General features: G+C 45.1%; 1 protein-coding gene across 4 annotated transcripts in view; it reads right to left on the reverse strand.

Moving 5' to 3' along the window:
* ak9 (adenylate kinase 9) overlaps nt 1-19236 on the reverse strand; it is a 702269-nt gene that overhangs the window by 62211 nt on the left and 620822 nt on the right. For all 4 annotated transcript variants that reach the window (XM_070885675.1, XM_070885673.1, XM_070885672.1 and 1 more), the window contains 2 exons: nt 1377-1573; nt 56-225 (listed from right to left, as the gene is read on the reverse strand). In XM_070885675.1, the coding sequence (XP_070741776.1) occupies nt 56-225; nt 1377-1573 (367 nt within the window). The remainder of the gene's footprint in view (nt 1-55; nt 226-1376; nt 1574-19236) is intronic.

A 19236-nucleotide genomic window follows, 5' to 3' on the forward strand; every position in this document is an offset into this window, starting at 1 on the left:
TTTCTTCTAAATTTTATAAAGTTTATTTATCCTCTAAACAATTGATAAGTTGAACCTCTGTTTCCCATCCAGAAATGTAACTGGACAGTAGCCCTGCAATTCTGCTTGTTTAGGAAACATGGCCTTCACTCCAGCTGCAGTAAGCTTTCTTGGTAGCATATCAGGTGTCGGAAGAGGTTTAGAAGCTGATGGAGGTACGAACATCTCTGGATCATTCAGGAATTTCTGACAACAAATTGATAAAGTAGACAAATTGAAATTTATGCATGTTTTGGTTTTATACTTTTTTTGTTACAATGTCAATAAAAGTTGAGTGATATAAATCAGCTTAATTTTCCAGAAACAAAAGCATGAATGTGTGAGACAAAAGTATTAAACCCATGAATAAGTATTTCTTAAAATAAGGAAGTGGATCATACTGGGATCAACTCTGTATGAATAGATATGATTGCTACTTTATGCTTGATATTTTTCTTGCATATAACTATGTGTATTGTGTATAATAGATTCTTCTTTTTGAAATAGAACAAGGTGGACAAAAAATGTATAAAACTAGACTTCCATATAATTAGTTTGACTATACCATTCTTACTATGTATATATATTGGTTTTAGCAACAATTACTAACAAGACCATGCCATGAATGTGCTTATACAAAGAGATAACAGCCTGGAATTTCTTCGGAGCTGCTCCGTTCCGCCACCTTAACTTTATTGGAAGTGCAGTGGAAGCCACACTTCTGGTGAGATTATGCTGGCAGGGAGGGAGCAGCTCCAAGAAAATTTCAGGCCAATATATTACTGTACACACATTTTAATAACTTGCTTCTGTGATAAACTTATGGGTCCACGCCTGAGATGTCAACTCCTCTGTTCTCTTCTCCACAGATGCTACCTGACCTGCGAAGGGTTTCCAGCAGCTTTTGTTTTGAATTTTCAGCAGTTTTTTTTTGCTTTTTGTTTATATTGACAAACTTACAGCTTGCTTTCAGTACAAATTGCTTTCATACATTGTACCATTGGTGTAGAATTCCATAAATGAACATATGAAAGAGAAACAGCTTAACACAAACTTTAACAAAATGATAAGTAATAAAAAAATAAATAAACAACTGTAAAGCAGGCTGATCTTTGGTATTTTCAATCAGTGCATAGGCTACTTTAAGGGGAAACCGTCTGAAGACAACAGTATTTAACACACTGTTCCACTATCTGCTCTGTTGTTCACCATCATTTATGAAGGTAGAGGGACACTTGAATCTAAAGGACTCTGAACTGGGTTATAACTCATGCGAGGAGGAGTAAATCTGAAAGATTCTTATTTTCGGTTCCCAATTAATTGTAATTATTATCTCTGACTACCACAAGCATACTTACATCCAGAGCCTCCTTTGAAGCCATTTTATAGTAATGTCCTCGGAACTCTGCTGCAAATTCCAATGATGGATTGACAGAACAGTCTTCAAGTTCCCCGTTTAACTGAAGGCTGACAGGACAGTATTGCTGAAACTCTCCAAGCCGGCACTTAAGCTCCTTGGGTGTTATACACAGACCAGCAATACAAGCAGCTTTACCTATGTGAGAAAATACATTTCCCATTTTAACGTATAATGGGAAAAGAGAAGTTTCTTTATGAAATACCATCAGGAAAGGCATTTATATAAAATATCATTAAAAGGTTACACTCTGAATATTAGAATATATAAAATCTTGATTAGTTACTGTACCTCTGTTTATCCTAATAGTACTGTCTATTGATACTGTAAATATCAATGATTAATTATTCTGGGAACAGTGTAGGTTAGAAGAAAGATGAAATACTAGTGACACAAAAATGTATACATATATAATGAAGTGTAGTTAATTCAAGTTTAGTGGAAGCAGGAGAATGAATTAACAGAAGCTGACCGTAAAATTAATTATAAATATCAGGAGATCTCATATGGTGTTATTCATGGGAACCAGCCATGGTCGGGAGCCAGAGGACTTGAGGCAGGCCCCCAGGAAAAAAACTCAACATTTTTAATAACATGATTTGGAACAGTCGCTGGAAGTGCGGCAGTTTGCTCAGCACTTGCATTGCACAGATCAGGGCCTTTAAAGTTGTTTTTTTAAAACCAATTTTTACAAAAAAATTCCAGTTTGTTTTGGGTTTGTGGATTGTTGAAAACTGATTATTTCTTGATTTAAAAATACTAATTCGTAGATTTTTTTTACCGCAGAGAAACATGGGTTGGGAGGGAGCATTGCAGGAAATCTCAAGCACACAGATTCCCATATCTTAATTTTATCATGCAAAAAAAATCATAATTTCCTGTTAGACATGCACCAATTAAGAGCTCCTCCCTAGTTGAAGCATGGAACCTGTTATGTCTACTACTAGATCTGCTGTGGTGTTGCTGTTTGTGAGTGAGAGGACATGTTATTTTGCTGTTCTCTGTGACCACATGCACTGATTTTAACTCAGGGCGAGTTTGCAGCGAGTGAGTAGCAATGAGTTAGAAATAGATCCACTGACCCAGAAATGAGGCCCGGGGTATTTTAACACCCGGGCTTCATTTAAATCCCACTGGTCAACTTCTCACCCATTTCAGCCAGAAGGTCAGTGGGAAGCAGCGGACAACCATGTGACCCTAAGGCCACCTGCCGATACCAGCTATCCTGCCAGAGCTGTCTCACTGGGCTCTTGTGATCGGGGGCAAGGCCATGGCGGGGGAGGCCAAGCTTTCCTTGAGGAGGTGCAGTGCGTAAGGAGACTGTGGCCTAGAAATTGGGCCAATTATCGCCACAAATGGGCCAAAAAATGTGGCGGCCGCCTAGCACCCTTCTTTGGCGTGGGCCTTGGCAGCTGCCATTTTCATATAAGTCAAAGAGGGTGACATCTGCTGACTTAATGTCACCTCAGTGAACTTTGACCTTAGCGTTGGGTCCTAAGCTCACCATGAACACCCAGCATTGTTCAGACTGACAGAGACGCTGTCAGCACATCTTAAAAGGAGACACGCATCTTTCAGGTAAGTTTGCATTTAAGTTTTTGGACTGGATTTTTTTGATTTTATTGAAGTAGTGGCTTGCTGCAATACATATTTAAAGTTTTTTCAGTATGCACGTAACGCATGGCATGCTGCTGGACGCTTGCAAGGGCTCGGACAGTCAAGGAAGATCTCTGAGAAGACAGAAAATGCTGCAAATACTCAGCAGGTCAGGCAACATTCGTGGAGCGAGAAACAGAGTTCACATCTCAGGTCGAAATGTTTCCTGACCTGCAGAGTATTTCTCACATTTTATTCTTTTATTTCAGATTTACAGCATTCGTTCACAGAGGGAAGATGAGGAAGCAGAAGACGAGGAAGCAGAAGAGGAGGAAGCAGAAGAGGAGGAAGCATGAGGAGGTAGCAACCCAAACAGTTCCTTTCTTTGGCAGATTTGGAATATAATGTGGGAAAATGTGAGGTTTCCACTTTAATAGGAAAAATTAAAAAAAAATTATTATTTAAGTGGAGAGGATTACAAAATGCTGCAGTACAGAGGGATCTGGGGGTCCTTGTACATGAAACTCAAAAAGTTAGCACGCAGGTACAGCAAGTAATTAATTAGGAAAGCAAATGGAATGTTGGCCTTTATTGCACAGAGGATGGAGTATACAAACAGTGAAGTCTTGCTACAGTTATACAGGTTATTGGTGAGGCCACACTGCATACAGTTTAGGTTTCCATATTTACCAAAGGATATACTTGCTTTGGAGGCAGTTCAGAGAAGGTATACTAGGTTGATTCCGCAGATGAGGGGGTTGACTTATGAGGAAAGGTTGAGTAGGTTGGGCCTCTATTCATTGGAATTCAGAAGAATGGGAGGTGATCTTATCAATGTATAAAATTATGAGGTGGCTTGATAAGGTGGATGCAGAGAGGATGTTTCCACTGATAAGGAAGACTAGAACCAGGAGCCACCCATTTAACATTGGAGGAATTTCATCTCTCAGAGGGTTGCAAATCTGTGGAATTCGCTGCTTCAGAGAGCTGTGGAAGCTGGGACGTTGAATAAATTTAAGACAGAGATAGACAGTTTCTTAACCGATAAGGGATTAAGGGGTTATGGGGAGCGGGCAGGGAAGTGGAGCTGAGTCCATGATCGGATCAGCCATGATCATATTGAACGCTGGCACAGGCTCAAGGGGCCGTATGGCCTACTCCTGCTCCTATTTTCTATGTTTCTATGTTTCTATTTCTTATGTTCTTATGAAGGGGTTGTCATATGAAGAAAGGTTGAGCAGATTGGGCCTATACTCATTGGAGTTTTGAAGACAGAGAGGTGATCTTATTGAAACGTATAAGATTCTGAGGAGGTTTGACAGGGTAGATACACAGAGGATGACTCCTCTCATGGGGGAGTCTAGAACTAAGGGGCATAGTCTCAGAATAAGGGGTCACCCATTTAAAACAGAAACGAGGAGGAATTTCTTCTTTCAGAGGGTCGTGAATCTTTGGAATTCTCTACCCCAGATAGCAGTGGAGGCTGGGTCATCTAATATATTTAAGTTGGAGATGGACAGATTTTTGAAAGATAAGGAAGTCAAGGGTTCATTACCTCGTCGCCAATTATTACGCTCACAATAAAGGATGAAACTGAGTACACTACGCAATGAGTAAGTGTGACCTCAGCTCCTTTAATTAGACACTAGAGTGCAGGTACAGCATGGGAGGCTTGCTTATATACTGTGCTCCCAAGGGATGCTGGGATCCGTTGGGACTCCAACAGGTAGGCCCTCTCGTGGTAGTGTGATACAGGTTGCCAAGGGTTAAATATATAACAATCACAGCGTCCTCTTGGCCACAATGCTGAAATAAACACCATCACAAAACAAACTTTCCAATCCAACTTTATACATCTAGCCATCCAATATGAAATCAACTCATCACCCTTAGTGGCTGTCCTGTGTGTGCCTTTGCTTATCCTACTGATGTCATGCAGTACTTTCCCAGTGGCTTGTAGAATGCTGTTGACTTTCAGTGGGGGACATTGCAAATGGCATTGCATGTCCACCTTGAGTAGTTGGTGGCTGGGAGTGTGAAATTGAGTGATGGTGTTGCTTCTTCTTCACTCTCTTCTCCCTCTTCTTGGTCAACCACTGGCTGGGCAGGCTGCATTTCTTTGGTGTGTGAAATGAGGAAGGCACAAGGGTGGAGTTATGGGGAGGGCAAGAAAGTAAGAGGTGCATACGACAAGGAGGAGAATATATGAGGATATCAGCATCTTGTACCCTTTTAGCCCTGCCGCTGGCCAAGTGCACAGCCATACCCCTGCCAAGATGGCCAGTACATTCTTAACTTTTCCAACCTTTCCTCATAACTAAAGTCCCTCATCCTTGGTAATGTTCTGGTAAACCTCCTCTGTATCCTTTCTAATGCCATTGCATCTTTCCTGAATTGTGGTACCCAGAAATGTCCACAATACTCCAGCTAAGGCCTAACCAGTAATTTATAAAGTTCTAGCATGATCTCTTTACTTTTATATTCTATTCCTCTTGTTATAAACCCATGATCTAAGGTGATTGGCAAAAGAACCAAAGATGACATAAGAAAAAGCTTTTTTACACAGCGAATTTTTAGGATCTGGAATGCACGGTCTGTAAGGGTGGTGGAGGCAGACTCAATCACAGCTATGAAAAGGGAGTTGGATAACTACCTGAAAGGAAAAAAAATTGCAAAACTACGGGGAAAGGGCGTGAGAGTGGGACTAGCTGAGGTGCTCTTGCACAGAGCTGGCATGGACTCGATGGTCCGAATGGCCTTATTCCGTGCTGTAACCATTCTATGATTCTGTGTGTTAAATATGTAAACCTGTAACTACCTTGTTTAACCACCAGAGGGCTCATCCCCTAGAATCCCAAGGGGTCCCACAATCCCTTGGGAGCACCTGTAATTAAGAAGGCTTCACAAGGTGGAGAGGCACTCTGAAGACCTGCAATAAAAGACTAAGGTCACACTTTATTTTGAGCTCACAGTATCTGGTCAGACTCTTTATTCATACACTACAACTGACGATGAGGTACAGATGACGAACCCCACCGCAACGATGCAAAGAACAGTGGGCATCCTGAAGAAATTTTCAGAGGGAGATGATTGGGAAACCTTCATGGAGCGACTCAACCAATACTTCGTGGCCAACGAGCTGGAAGGAGAAGTGTACGCTGCCAAACGAAGGGCGATTCTCCTCACTGTTTGCGGGGCACCAATGTATGGCCTCATGAAAAATCTGCTCGCTCCAGCGAAACCCACAGAGAAATCGTATGATGATTTGGGCACACTGGTCCGGGAGCATCTTAACCCGAAGGGAAGAGTTCTGATGGCGAGGTATCAGATCTACACGTGCAAGAGGTCTGAAGTCCAGGAAGTGGCGAGTTATGTTGCCGAGCTAAGATGTCTTGCAGGACATTGCGAATTTGAAGAACATTTGGAGCACGTGCTCAGGGATTTCTTTTTACTTGGCATTGGCCATGAAGTAATACTTCGCAAATTTTGACTGTAGAGACCCCAACCTTGAGTCATCATCATCATAGACAGTCCCTCAAAACGAGGATGACTTGTTTCCATGCCAAAAAAGGATGAGTTCACAGGTGTTTCAATGAAGGACCTAATATTCCAGATCCCGAACTACATCCTGATGGGTGGAAGATGCCTGTGTGTGGATTTTTTTAACGTTGCACACCAGCCACCACACAGGCTTGACAGAGCTAGGTCTTGGTCCAGTGGCAAGGATTAACCAAGACAACTGGAGACCTGCTCTGCTGCACGGGCCAAGTGAGCACTCATGTCGCAGTGTGGGCAGGCCCGTGCTGCTCCTGGGCCCCTGGTTGTGGTAGTGTTAATCTCAACCACAGAGTTTGGGCAGCTGCACAGCAAAGACAAGCATTGTGGCACAGAAAGACAGACTATTATCTGAATGGTGACAGATTAGGAAAAGGGGAGGTGCAACGAGACCTGGGTGTCATGGTACATCAGTCATTGAAGGTTGGCATGCAGGTACAGCAGGCGGTTAAGAAAGCAAATGGCATGTTGGCCTTCATAGCGAGGGGATTTGAGTACAGGGGCAGGGAGGTGTTGCTACAGTTGTACAGGGTCTTGGTGAGGCCACACCTGGAGTATTGTGTACAGTTTTGGTCTCCTAACCTGAGGAAGGACATTCTTGCTATTGAGGGAGTGCAGCGAAGGTTCACCAGACTGATTCCTGGGATGACGGGACTGACCTATCAAGAAAGACTGGATCAACTGGGCTTGTATTCACTGGAGTTCAGAAGAATGAGAGGGGACCTCATAGAAACGTTTAAAATTCTGACGGGGTTAGACAGGTTAGATGCAGGAAGAATGTTCCCAATGTTGGGGAAGTCCAGAACCAGGGGACACAGTCTAAGGATAAGGGGTAAGCCATTTAGGACCGAGATGAGGAGGAATTTCTTCACCCAGAGAGTGGTGAACCTGTGGAATTCTCTACCACAGAAAGTTGTTGAGGCCAATTCACTAAATATATTCAAAAAGGAGTTAGATGGAGTCCTTACTACTAGGGGAATCAAGGGGTATGGTGAGAAAGCAGGAATGGGGTACTGAAGTTGCATGTTCAGCCATGAACTCATTGAATGGCGGTGCAGGCTAGAAGGGCCGAATGGCCTACTCCTGCACCTATTTTCTATGTTTCTATGTTTCTAAAACACAAATGGATCAGAAGGTCATTAACCCAAAGTAATCTTAATGGTCTGGAAAGGCTTGGGCTTAAATTGCAAACTACTCCCTGAAGGTAACAGGCCAGGTAGATCAGGTGGTTAAGAAGGCATATGGAATGCTTGCCTTTATTAGCCAAGGCATAGAATACAAGAGCGGGTGGGGTTATGCTTGAACTGTATAAAACACTAGTTAGGCCACAGCTAGAGTACTGTGTGCAGTTCTGGTCACCGCATTACAGGAAAGATGTGATTGCACTAGAGAGGGTACAGAGGAGATTTAAGAGGATGTTGCTGGGAGTAGAGAATCTTAGCTATGAGGAAAGATTGGATAGGCTGGGTTTGTTTTCCTTGGAACATGTGTTGAACACAGATCTTCACATAGTTAAATATTCCCTTTTAACTCTTAGGGGCCGAAATTGCCCTCCGCCCAAAACGGGTCGCACCTACCTCTTTTAAAGTGTTCCGTCTGCCCCAGTGCATGGGGCGGACAATCCAGAAAAATGCAGGTCTTTGAACTTTGTTTCCGGTCGGAGCGCTGTTGGTGTCAGGAGAGGGGCGGAAGTGTGGGCAGGTCGGAGTGGCCGTCATCAGTGGGGCGGAAGTGGGAACGGGTCAGAACGGCCGTCGCTCCAAGTCATCAGCGCTGCGCTGACGCATCACAATGTTCCTCCCCTTCAGTTAAAGGGGAGAGCCGCAGTGAACTCTGCAGATTTCAGAGTCCACTGGGCCACCAGGGAGGGTTTTGACCAGGCCTGGGTGCCACGCTGACTGATGGCAGTCGGCCGACAATAAAAAATTATATGTTAACCCCGGCAGTGCGCACACCCCTTTAAAGGCTGATGCACCACACAGACACACACTGTTTCCCAACAGAAAAGGCTGTCAGTGGCACCAAATAGTGGCGACATCGCTCCCACAGGACAATTCCGTACAGGGCAATTTCCTGCAGGGGTTGGTAAGGGGTCGGTGCGTGCCCGACACGGTGGGAAAACGGACAGAGCCGTTCCTGCCGCCTCCGGCCCGGGGCCAATTTCGAAAGGGTTGGCCCAACCATCTGCCCCCGGTCGGTCAGGCCTCTCCATTCCAGTCTCGCCTCTTAGAGGCGGGAATGGAGCTTATGGAGGGGGACAATTTTGGCCCCTTAGTGCACTAATAAAGCTTTTTTTCCCAATTTCTACTGATTTTTTAATCGGTACATTAACAAATTTTGTAATAGAAACAAACACAGAAATTGCCAAATGTGAAGAGAACGTGGGTGATTCTCCTCCGCAATATCAAGTGAAAATAAATCGTATTAGTGAAGATGTGGCATCGGGTGATTCACAGTGCATGGGGAGCTGGAGGAATGGGTAGTGGATGACATTGTGCCACCTTCCTAGTAGAGGCTGAGGAGAAGGCTGCCTATAGCCTCAGAGTGTTGGGACTCTCCTGAAAACAAGGATGTTTGAGGAAGATCACATCGGCTTTGAGGTCAGTCCCTGAGCATGTGCAGAAACTGATGGGTGAATCTGAAGTCTATTGCTCTCATTTGCAGCAATATTAAGGAAGCTTTGTCGTCATTACAGGCACCAATGGACCGTGTGGCAGCTTAATTGGAATCTGCATCAAACCCAAGCTAAGAATAATGCATTGTCATGTTGTAGGATAGGTAGTGGATTGAGGAAATGTCACTTTATTTAAAAGTAGGGAGAAACAGGTAAGCTTTGGTGTCAAAGGTAGACTGCTCCACAAGGAAGACTTCAGTGATGGGATGAGCTCTAATGCTCCTCATGGCAGTCACTGAGGAGTCCTTTAAGTATTAGTTACTGTGATACTCTCCTCCATGTAGTTCTGTCTCCAACATTGAGTAAAGCCATAGTGATAGCCCAGGCGTTCATCGCCACCAGTGACAATACCAAGCAAATCTCTCAGCACACGAGTGCTGCTATAAGTACTGTGAACAAAGTAATGTTGTTTTCGAATCGTAACATACAGGGCAGGTCTCACATGCCTGCAGCTGCACGTTCACAGATGTCTGAGTCCACCATCAAGGGTGATGACTGCTAGGCCATTAACACCTTGTTAGCGCTGCGGGGGTGATCATCGTTTCCATTCATGCCGCTTCAAAGGATACGTTTGCAAGGGTTGTGAAACAATGCAACACCTCCAACGTATGTGCAGGCGAGCTGCAAACCCTGCTAATCCTGCAAACCCCCATGTTGCAGAGGAGGACAGATCCACGGCGGATCATGACGAACCAGAACCTCAGACTGAGGAGGCAATGGTATATGGAGTGCACACATTTACCACAAAGTGTCCACCGTTAATGCTGAAGGTTGAATTAAATGGACTACCGATGTCAGTGGAGCTGGACATGGGCGCGAGCCAGTCCATTATGAGCAAAAAGATTTTTGATAAATTGTGGTGCAGCAAGGCCTCGAGGCCAGTCCTGACTCCCATTCGCACTAAACTGAGAACTTACACAAAGGAACTGATTCCCGTAATCGGCAGTGCAACTGTAAAGGTTTCCTACGATGGAGCGGTGTACAAGTCACCATCTTGGGTGGTAGCGGGCAATGGCCCCACGCTGCTCGGCAGGAGCTGGCTGGGGAAGATACGCTGGAACTGGGACGATGTCCGAGCGCTCTCGCCCGTTGACGACTCTTTGTGTGCCCAGGTCCTAAACAAGTCCCCCTCGCTGTTCGAACCAGGCATCAGGAAGTTCCAAAGAGCAAAAGTGCAGATCCACATAATTCTGGGGATGCGACCCATCCATCACAAGGCAAGAGCAGTACTGAACATGATGAGAGAGAGAGGGGTGATCAAGCTGGACCGGCTGCAACGTGAGGGCATCATTTCGCCGATCGAATTCAACGAGTGGGCCAGTCCAATTGTTCCAGTCCTCAAGGGAGATGGCACCGTCAGAATATGTGATTACAAAGTAACTATCAATCGTTTCTCCCTGCAGGATCAATACCCACTACCAAAGGCAGATGACCTTTTTGCGACGCTGGCAGGAGGAAGATGTTCACAAAGCTGGACTTGACCTCGGCCTACATGACACAGGAGCTGGAGGAATCATCGAAGGGCTTCACCTGCATCAACACGCACAAAAGTCTCTTCATTTACAACAGATGCCCGTTTGGGATCAGCCGCGGCTATATTCCAGAGAAACATGGAAAGCTTATTAAAGTCAGTCCCGCGCACCGTGGTCTTCCAGGACGACATCTTGGTTACAGGTCGGGACGCAGTCGAGCATCTGCAGAACCTGGAGGAGGTTCTTAGCCGGCTTAATCGCGTGGGGCTCAGGTCAAAATGCTCGAAGTGCGTTTTCCTGGCGCCTGGAGTGGAGTTCCTGAGGAGAAGAATCGCGGTGGACAGCATCAGGCCCACCGATTTGAAGACGGAGGCAATCGAGAACGCACCAAGGCCACAGAACGTGACGGAGCTGCGGTCGTTTCTAGGACTCCTGAACTACTTTGGTAACTTCTTACCAGGTCTCAGTACACTGTTAGAACCACTGCACGCTTTACTGCGTAAAGGAGACGAATGGGTATTGGGTAAAAGCCAAGAAAATACCTTTGTAAAAGCTAGAATATTGTTATGCTCAAACAAATTGCTTGTGTTGAATGATCCATGTAAGCGTTTGGTACTAGCATGTGATGCATCGTCATACGGTGTCGGGTGAGTATTGCAACAAGGTAATGAATCTGGGAAATTGCAACTGGTTGCTTATGCATCCAGAAGTCTGTCTAAGGCTGAGAGGGCCTACAGCATTATTGAAAAAGAAGCATTAGCTTGTGTTTATGGGGTAAAGAAAATGCATCAATATCTGTTTGGGCTCAAATTTGAATTGGAAACTGACCATAAGCCACTGATAACCCTCTTTTCTGAAAGTAAGGGGATAAATACTAATGCATCGGCCCGCATCCAGAGATGGGTGCTCACGTTGTCCGCATACAACTACGCCATCTGCCACATGCCAGGCACAGAAAACTGTGCCGATGCTCTCAGTAGGCTGCCACTGCCCACAGCGGGAGTGGAAATGACGCAGCCCGCAGATTTAGTTATGGTAATAGAAGCATTCGAGAGTGACCAATCACCTGTTACTGCCCGACAGATTAGAAACTGGACGAGCCAGGACCCCTTACTGTCCTTAGTAAAAAAAACTGTGTGCTTCACGGGAGCTGGTCCAGTGTCCCATTAGAAATGCAGGAAGAAATAAAGCCGTACCAGTGGCGCAAAGGTGAAATGTCTATACAGGCAGACTGCCTTCTGTGGGGTAATCGGGTAGTGGTACCAAAAAAGAGCAGGGACACTTTCAGTGATCTCCAAAGTACCCACCCAGGCATTGTAATGATGAAAGCGATAGCCAGATCCCACGTGTGGTGGCTCGGTATCGATGCAGACTTAGAGTCCGGCGTGCACAAATGTAACACATGTTCACAGTTAAGCAATGCACCAAGAGAGGTGCCACTAAGTTTATGGTCTTGGCCCTCCAAACCGTGGTCCAGGGTCCATGTTGACTATGCAGGCCCGTTCTTGGGAAAAATGTTCCTAGTGGTTGTACATGCGTACTCCGAATGGATTGAATGTGAGATAATGTTGGCAAGCACGTCCGCTGCCACCACTGAAAGCCTGCGGGCCATGTCTGCCACATACGGCCTGCCTGATGTCCTTGTGAGTGACAACGGGCCGTGCTTCACCAGTGCCGAGTTCAAGGAGTTCATGACCCGCAATGGGATCAAACATGTCACATCTGCCCCGTTTAAACCAGCATCCAATGGTCAGGCAGAGAGAGCAGTGCAAGCAATCAAGCAAAGATTGAAGAGGGTAACTGACGGCTCACTGCAGACTCGCCTATCCCGAGTCCTACTTAGTTACTGCACGAGACCCCACTCACTCATTGGGATTCCATCCGCTGAACTGCTCATGAAAAGGGCACTTAAGACAAGGCTCTCATTAGTCCACCCTGCTCTACACGAACAGGTAGAGAGCAGACGGCTTCAACAAAGTACATATCATAATAGCGCAAATGTGTCACGCGAAATTGAGATTAATGATCCTGTATTTGTGTTGAACTATGGACAAGGTCCCAAGCGGCTTCCCGGCACTTTTGTGGCCAAAGAGGGGAGCAGGGTGTTTCGGGTCAAACTTTCAAATGGACTCATCTACAGGAAACACTTGGACCAAATCAAACTCAGACTCATGGACATTCCAGAGCAACCCACATTAGACTCTACCTTTTTTGACCCCCCCAACACACACACCAGTGGCAATCGACACAGCGGTTGACCACGAAGCAGAACCCATCACCCGCAGCAGCCCAGCAGGACTCACGACACCAGGCAGCCCAGCAAGGCCAGCCGCATAGCAGCCCAGCGAGGGCCCAACAAACGACTCAACAAAACCAGCATTTGCACCGAGACGATCAACCAGGGAAAGAAAGGCCCCAGATCGACTCACCTTGTAAATAGTTACACTATTAATTTTGGGGGGGGGTAGTGTTGTTATATATGTAGACCTGTAAATACCTTGTTTAACCACCAGAGGACTTATCCGCTGGAGTCTCAAGGGATCCCACAAACCCTTGGGAGCACCTGTACTTAAGGAGGCCTCAAAGGCTGGAGAGGCACTCTGGAGACCTGCAATAAAAGACTAAGGTCACACTTTACTTTGAGCTCACAGTATCTGGTCAGACTCTTTATTCATACACGACACTATGTAATCCATATTTTTCTTAACTACCTTATCAACTTGCCCTGTCACCTTTAAGGATTTGTGTGCATGGAATCCAAGGTCTCCCTGCTCATCTACACTTTTAAAAATCGTGTAATTTATATTGTACTGTGTCTTTCCATATTATTGCTCCCAAAGTGCATCACTTCGCACTTCTCTGCATTGAACTCCATCTGCCATGCTTCTGTCCATTTCACCATTCTGTCTATGTCATCCTGAAGCCTATAGCTATCCTTATCATGATCTACTACTTTGCCAAGTTTCATATCATCTGCAAACTTTAGAATGATACTCCCTACACCCGAGTATAGGTCGTTTATGAAAATTGTAAAGAGTAATGGACTCAATTCTGACCTTTGAGGAACACCACTGCAGACCATCTCCGGGTCTGAAAAACATCCATCCACCACCACCCTTTGCTTACTGTCACTGAGTCAATTTTGTATCCATACCGCCAGTTTCCCCTTAATCCAATGAGCTTCCATCTTTTTAAAAATGTATTTGTTCCTGGTATGTGGGCGCCACTGGCAAGACCAGCATTTACTGCCCTTTCCTAATTACCCTTGAGAAGGTGGTGGTGGTGCCTTCAAAATAATAAAGTATGAAATCAAACTAGAAAAAGTGGAATGGAAACGGCTACTTGATGGTAAATCGGTGTCAGAGCAGTGGGAGGCATTCAAGCAGGAGATCCTGAGGGTACAGAGCAAGTATGTTCCCTTAAAAAAAAGAGTGGGGCTAACAAATCTAGAGCCCCTGAATGTCAAGGGACATAAAGGGTAAGGTAAAGAAAAAAAGGGAAGCTTATGATAGATACTGCGAACTCAATACTGCAGAAACAGAGGAGTATAAGAAGTGCAGGGCTGCAATTAAAAAGATGTCAGGAAAGCAAAGAGAGAGCATGAAAGAATGTTGGCAAGTAAAATCAGGGAAAACCCAAAGATGTTTTATAAATAAATTAAGAGCAAGTGGATAACGAGAGAAAGAGTGGGGCTTATTAGAAACTATAAAGGAAATCTGTGTGTGGAGGCAGAAGACTTATGATTCTTAATGAATACTTTGCATCTGTTTTCACAAAAGAGAGGGGCGATACAGACTTTGCAATGAGGGAGGAGAAGTGTGCAATATTAGACAAGATAAACATAGTGAGAGAGGAAATATTGAGGGGCTTAGCAACATTGAAAGTGGATAAATCCCCAGGCCCGGATGAAATGTATCCCAGGCTGTTAAGATAAGCAAAAGAGGAAATAGCAGAGGCTCTGACCATCATTTTCCAGTCCTCTTTGGCTACAGGTGTGGTGCCGGAGGATAGGAGGACTGCTAATGTTGTACCTTTGTTTAAAAAGGGAGAAAGGGAGAGACCAAGTAAATACAGGCCAGTCAGCCTAACCTCAGTGGTGGGAAAATTATTGGACAAAATCCTGAGGGACAGGATAAATCATCATTTGGAAAGACACGAATTAATCAAGGACAGTCAGCATGGATTTGTTAAGGGAAGGTCATGTCTGACTAACTTGATTGAATTTTGAGAGAAGGTAACCAGGAGGGTCGATGAGGGCAGTGCGTATGAGTTAGTGTATATGGATTTTAAACTATGCCACCTGATTGTTGGCCCCTCTGCTAAGGGAAATAGGTATGTCCTATCCACTCTATCTCGATCCCTCATAAAATTATGCATGTCACGAAGGTCTCCCCTCAGCCTCTGTTCCAAAGAAAACAAACCCAGCCTATCCAATCTTTCCTCATAGCTAATATTCTCCAGGCCAGGCAACATCTTCGTAAATTTCCTCTGCACCCTCTCTCGTGCAATCACATCGTTCCTGTAATGTGGTGACCAGAACTGCACACAGTACTCTAGTGTGGCCTAACTAGTGTTTTATACCATTCAAGCATAACCTCCCTACTTTTGTATTCTACGCCTCGGCTAATAAAGGCAAGTATTCCGTATGCCTTCTTAACCACCTTATCTACCTGGCCTGCTACCTTCAGGAATCTGTGGACATGCATTCCAAGATCCCTTGGTTCCTCTACACTTCTTAGTGTCCTACCATTTAATGTGTATTCCCTTGCTTTGTTAGCCCTCCCCAAATGCATTACCTCACACTTCTCTGGATTGAATTCCATTTGCCACTGATCTGCCCACCTGACCAGTTCATTGATATCTTTCCGCAGTCTATCAAACACGCAACCAATTTTAGTACATCTGCAAACTTCTTAATCATACCCCCTACATTCAAGTCCAAGTCATTGATATATACCACAAAAAGCAAGGGACCCAGCACTGAGCCCTGCGGAATCCCACTGAAAACAGCCCTCCAGTAACAAAAACACCCTTCAAACATTACCCTTTGCTTCCTGCCTCTGAGCCAATTTTGGATCCAACTTGCCACTTTGCCCTGGATCCCATGGGCTTTTACTTTCGTGAACAGTCTGCCGTGTGGGACCTTATGAAACAGCTCAACTATTGGTGGCCATGCTTTCGGCTGCCTGGGCCCTAAGCTCTGGAACTCCCTTCCTAAACCTCTCCGCCTCTCTGTCCTCCTTTAAGACGCTACTTAAAACCTACTTCTTTGACCAAGCTTTTATTCATTTGCCATAATTTGTTCTTTTGTGGCTCAGTGTCAAATGTATTTGTTTTGTCTTATAACATGCCTCTGAAGCGCCTTGGGATGATTTACTACGTTAAAGGCGCTATATAAATACAAGTTGTTGTTCATGATTTTAAATACCTTATGTCAAATCTCCTCTTAGCCTTCTCTGCTCTGAGGACAACAAACTTGCAGTCGGATTCAGGTGAATTTATAATGGGGAACAAAGAAATGGAAGACCAATTGAACCAATACTTCGGTTCTGTCTTCACAAAGGAAGATACAAATAACCTTCCGAATGGAATAGGGGACAGTGGGTCCAGTGAGAATGAGGAACTGAAAGATATCCTTATTAGGCGGGAAATTGTGTTCGGGAAATTGAAGGAGTTATAGACCTGTCAGCCTGACATTGGTAGTGGGTAAAATGATGGAATCAATTATTAAGGATGTCATAGCAGTGCATTTGGACAGAGGTGACATGATAGGTCCAAGTCAGCATGGATTTGTGAAAGGGAAATCATGCTTGACAAATCTTCTGGAATTTTTTGAGGATGTTTCCAGTAGAGTGGACAGGGGAGAACCAGTTGATGTGGTATATTTGGACTTTCAGAAGGCTTTCGACAAGGTCCCACACAAGAGATTAATGTGCAAAGTTAAAGCACATGGGATTGGGGATAGTGTGCTGACATGGATTGAGAACTGGTTGTCAGACAGGAAGCAAAGAGTAGGAGTAAATGGGGACTTTTCAGAATGGCAGGCAGTGACTAGTGGGGTACCGCAAGGTTCTGTGCTGGGGCCCCAGCTGTTTACACTGTACATTAATGATTTAGACGAGGGGATTAAATGTAGTATCTCCAAATTTGTGGATGACACTAAGTTGGGTGGCAGTGTGAGCTGCGAGGAGGATGCTATGAGGCTGCAGAGCAACTTGGATAGGTTAGGTGAGTGGGCAAATGCATGGCAGATGAAGTATAATGTGGATAAATGTGAGGTTATCCACTTTGGTCGTAAAAACAGAGAAACAGACTATTATCTAAATAGTGACAGATTAGGAAAAGGGGACGTGCAAAGAGACCTGGGTGTCATGGTACATCAGTCATTGAAGGTTGGCATGCAGGTACAGCAGGCGGTTAAGAAAGCAAATGGCATGTTGGTCTTCATAGCGAGGGGATTTGAGTACAGGGGCAGGGAGGTGTTGCTACAGTTGTACAGGGCCTTGGTGAGGCCACACCTGGAGTATTGTGTACAGTTTTGGTCTCTTAACCTGAGGAAGGACATTCTTGCTATTGAGGGAGTGCAGCGAAGGTTCACCAGACTGATTCCCGGGATGGCGGGACTGACCTATCAAGAAAGACTGGATCAACTGGGCTTGTATTCACTGGAGTTCAGAAGAATGAGAGGGGACCTCATAGAAACGTTTAAAATTCTGATGGGGTTAGACAGGTTAGATGCAGGAAGAATGTTCCCAATGTTGGGGAAGTCCAGAACCAGGGGACACAGTCTAAGGATAAGGGGTAAGCCATTTAGGACCGAGATGAGGAGGAATTTCTTCACCCAGAGAGTGGTGAACCTGTGGAATTCTCTACCACAGAAAGTTGTTGAGGCCAGTTTACTGAATATATTCAAAAAGGAGTTAGATGAAGTCCTTACTACTAGGGGAATCAAGGGGTATGGTGAGAAAGCAGGAATGGGGTACTGAAGTTGCATGTTCAGCCATGAACTCATTGAATGGCGGTGCAGGCTAGAAGGGCCGAATGGCCTACTCCTGCACCTATTTTCTATGTTTCTATGTTTCTATGCTTGACAAATCTTCTAGAATTTTTTGAGGAGTAACTAGTTGAGTGGACAGGGGAGAACCAGTGAATGTGGTGTATTTGGACATTCAAAAGGCTTTTGACAAGGTCCCATTCAAGTGATTGATGTGCAAAATTAAAGCACATGATACTGGGGATAATGTATTGACGTGGCTAGAGAACTGGTTGGCAGACAGGAAGCAGAGAGTCGGGATAAACGGGTCCTTTTCAGAATGGCAGGCTGTGACTGTTGGAGTGCTGCAGGGCTCAGTGCTGGAACCACAGCTATTTACAATATACATCAATGCTTTAGATGAAGGAATTGAGTGTAATATTTCCAAGTTTGCCGATGACACGAAGCTGGGTGGCGGTGTGAGCTGTGAGGGGTCGCTAAGAGGCTGCAGGGCGACGGACAGGTTAGGTGAGTGGGAAAATGCATGGCAGATGCAGTATAATGTGGATAAATGTGAGGTTGTCCACTTTGGTGGCAAAAACACGAAGGCAGAATAGTATCTGAATGGCCGCAGATTAAGAAAAGGGGAGGTGCAACGAGACCTGGGTGTCATGGTACATCGGTCATTGAAAGTTGACATGCAGGTACAGCAGGCGGTGAAGAAGGCAAATAATCTTCATAGCTAGGGGATTTGAGCAGGGAGGTCTTACTGCAGTTGTACAGGGACTTGGTAAGGCCCCACCTGGAATATTGTGTTCAGTTTTGGTCTCCTAATCTGCAGAAGGACGTTCTTGCTATTGAGGGAGTGCAGCAAAGGTTCACCAGACTGATTCCCGAAATGGCAGGACTGACATATGAGGAGAGACTGGATCAACTAGGCCTGTATTCACTGGAGTTTAGAAGGATGAGCGGGGATCTCATAGAAACATATAAAATTCTGACGGGACTGGACATGTTAGATGCAGGAAGAATGTTCCCGATGTTGGGGAAGTCCAGAACCAGGGGACACAGTCTAAGGATAAGGGGAAGCCATTTAGGACTGAGATGAGGAGAAACTTCTTCACTTAGAGAGTTGTTAACCTGTGGAATTCTCTACCGCAGAGAGTTGTTGACGCCAGTTTGTTGGATATATTCAAGAGGGAATTAGATATGGCCCTTACGGCTCAAGGGATCAAGGGGTATGGAGAGAAAGCAGGAAAGGGGTACTGAGGTGATGATCAGCCATGATCTTATTGAATGGTGGTGCAGGCTCAAAGGGCTGAATGGCTTACTGCTGCACCTATTTTCCATGTTTCTATGCCTTCCTGTTTTTGCCACCAAAGTGGATAACCTCCTATTTATCCACATTATACTGCATCTGCCATGCATTTGCCCACTCACCTAACCTGTCCAAGTCACCCTGCAGCCTCTGAGCATCCTCCTCACAGCTCACACCGCCACCCAGCTTAGTGTCATCTGCAAGCTTGGTGAT

This window comes from Pristiophorus japonicus, chromosome 7 (assembly GCF_044704955.1).
Source record: "Pristiophorus japonicus isolate sPriJap1 chromosome 7, sPriJap1.hap1, whole genome shotgun sequence".
In the NCBI taxonomy this organism is placed as follows: domain Eukaryota; kingdom Metazoa; phylum Chordata; class Chondrichthyes; family Pristiophoridae; genus Pristiophorus; species Pristiophorus japonicus.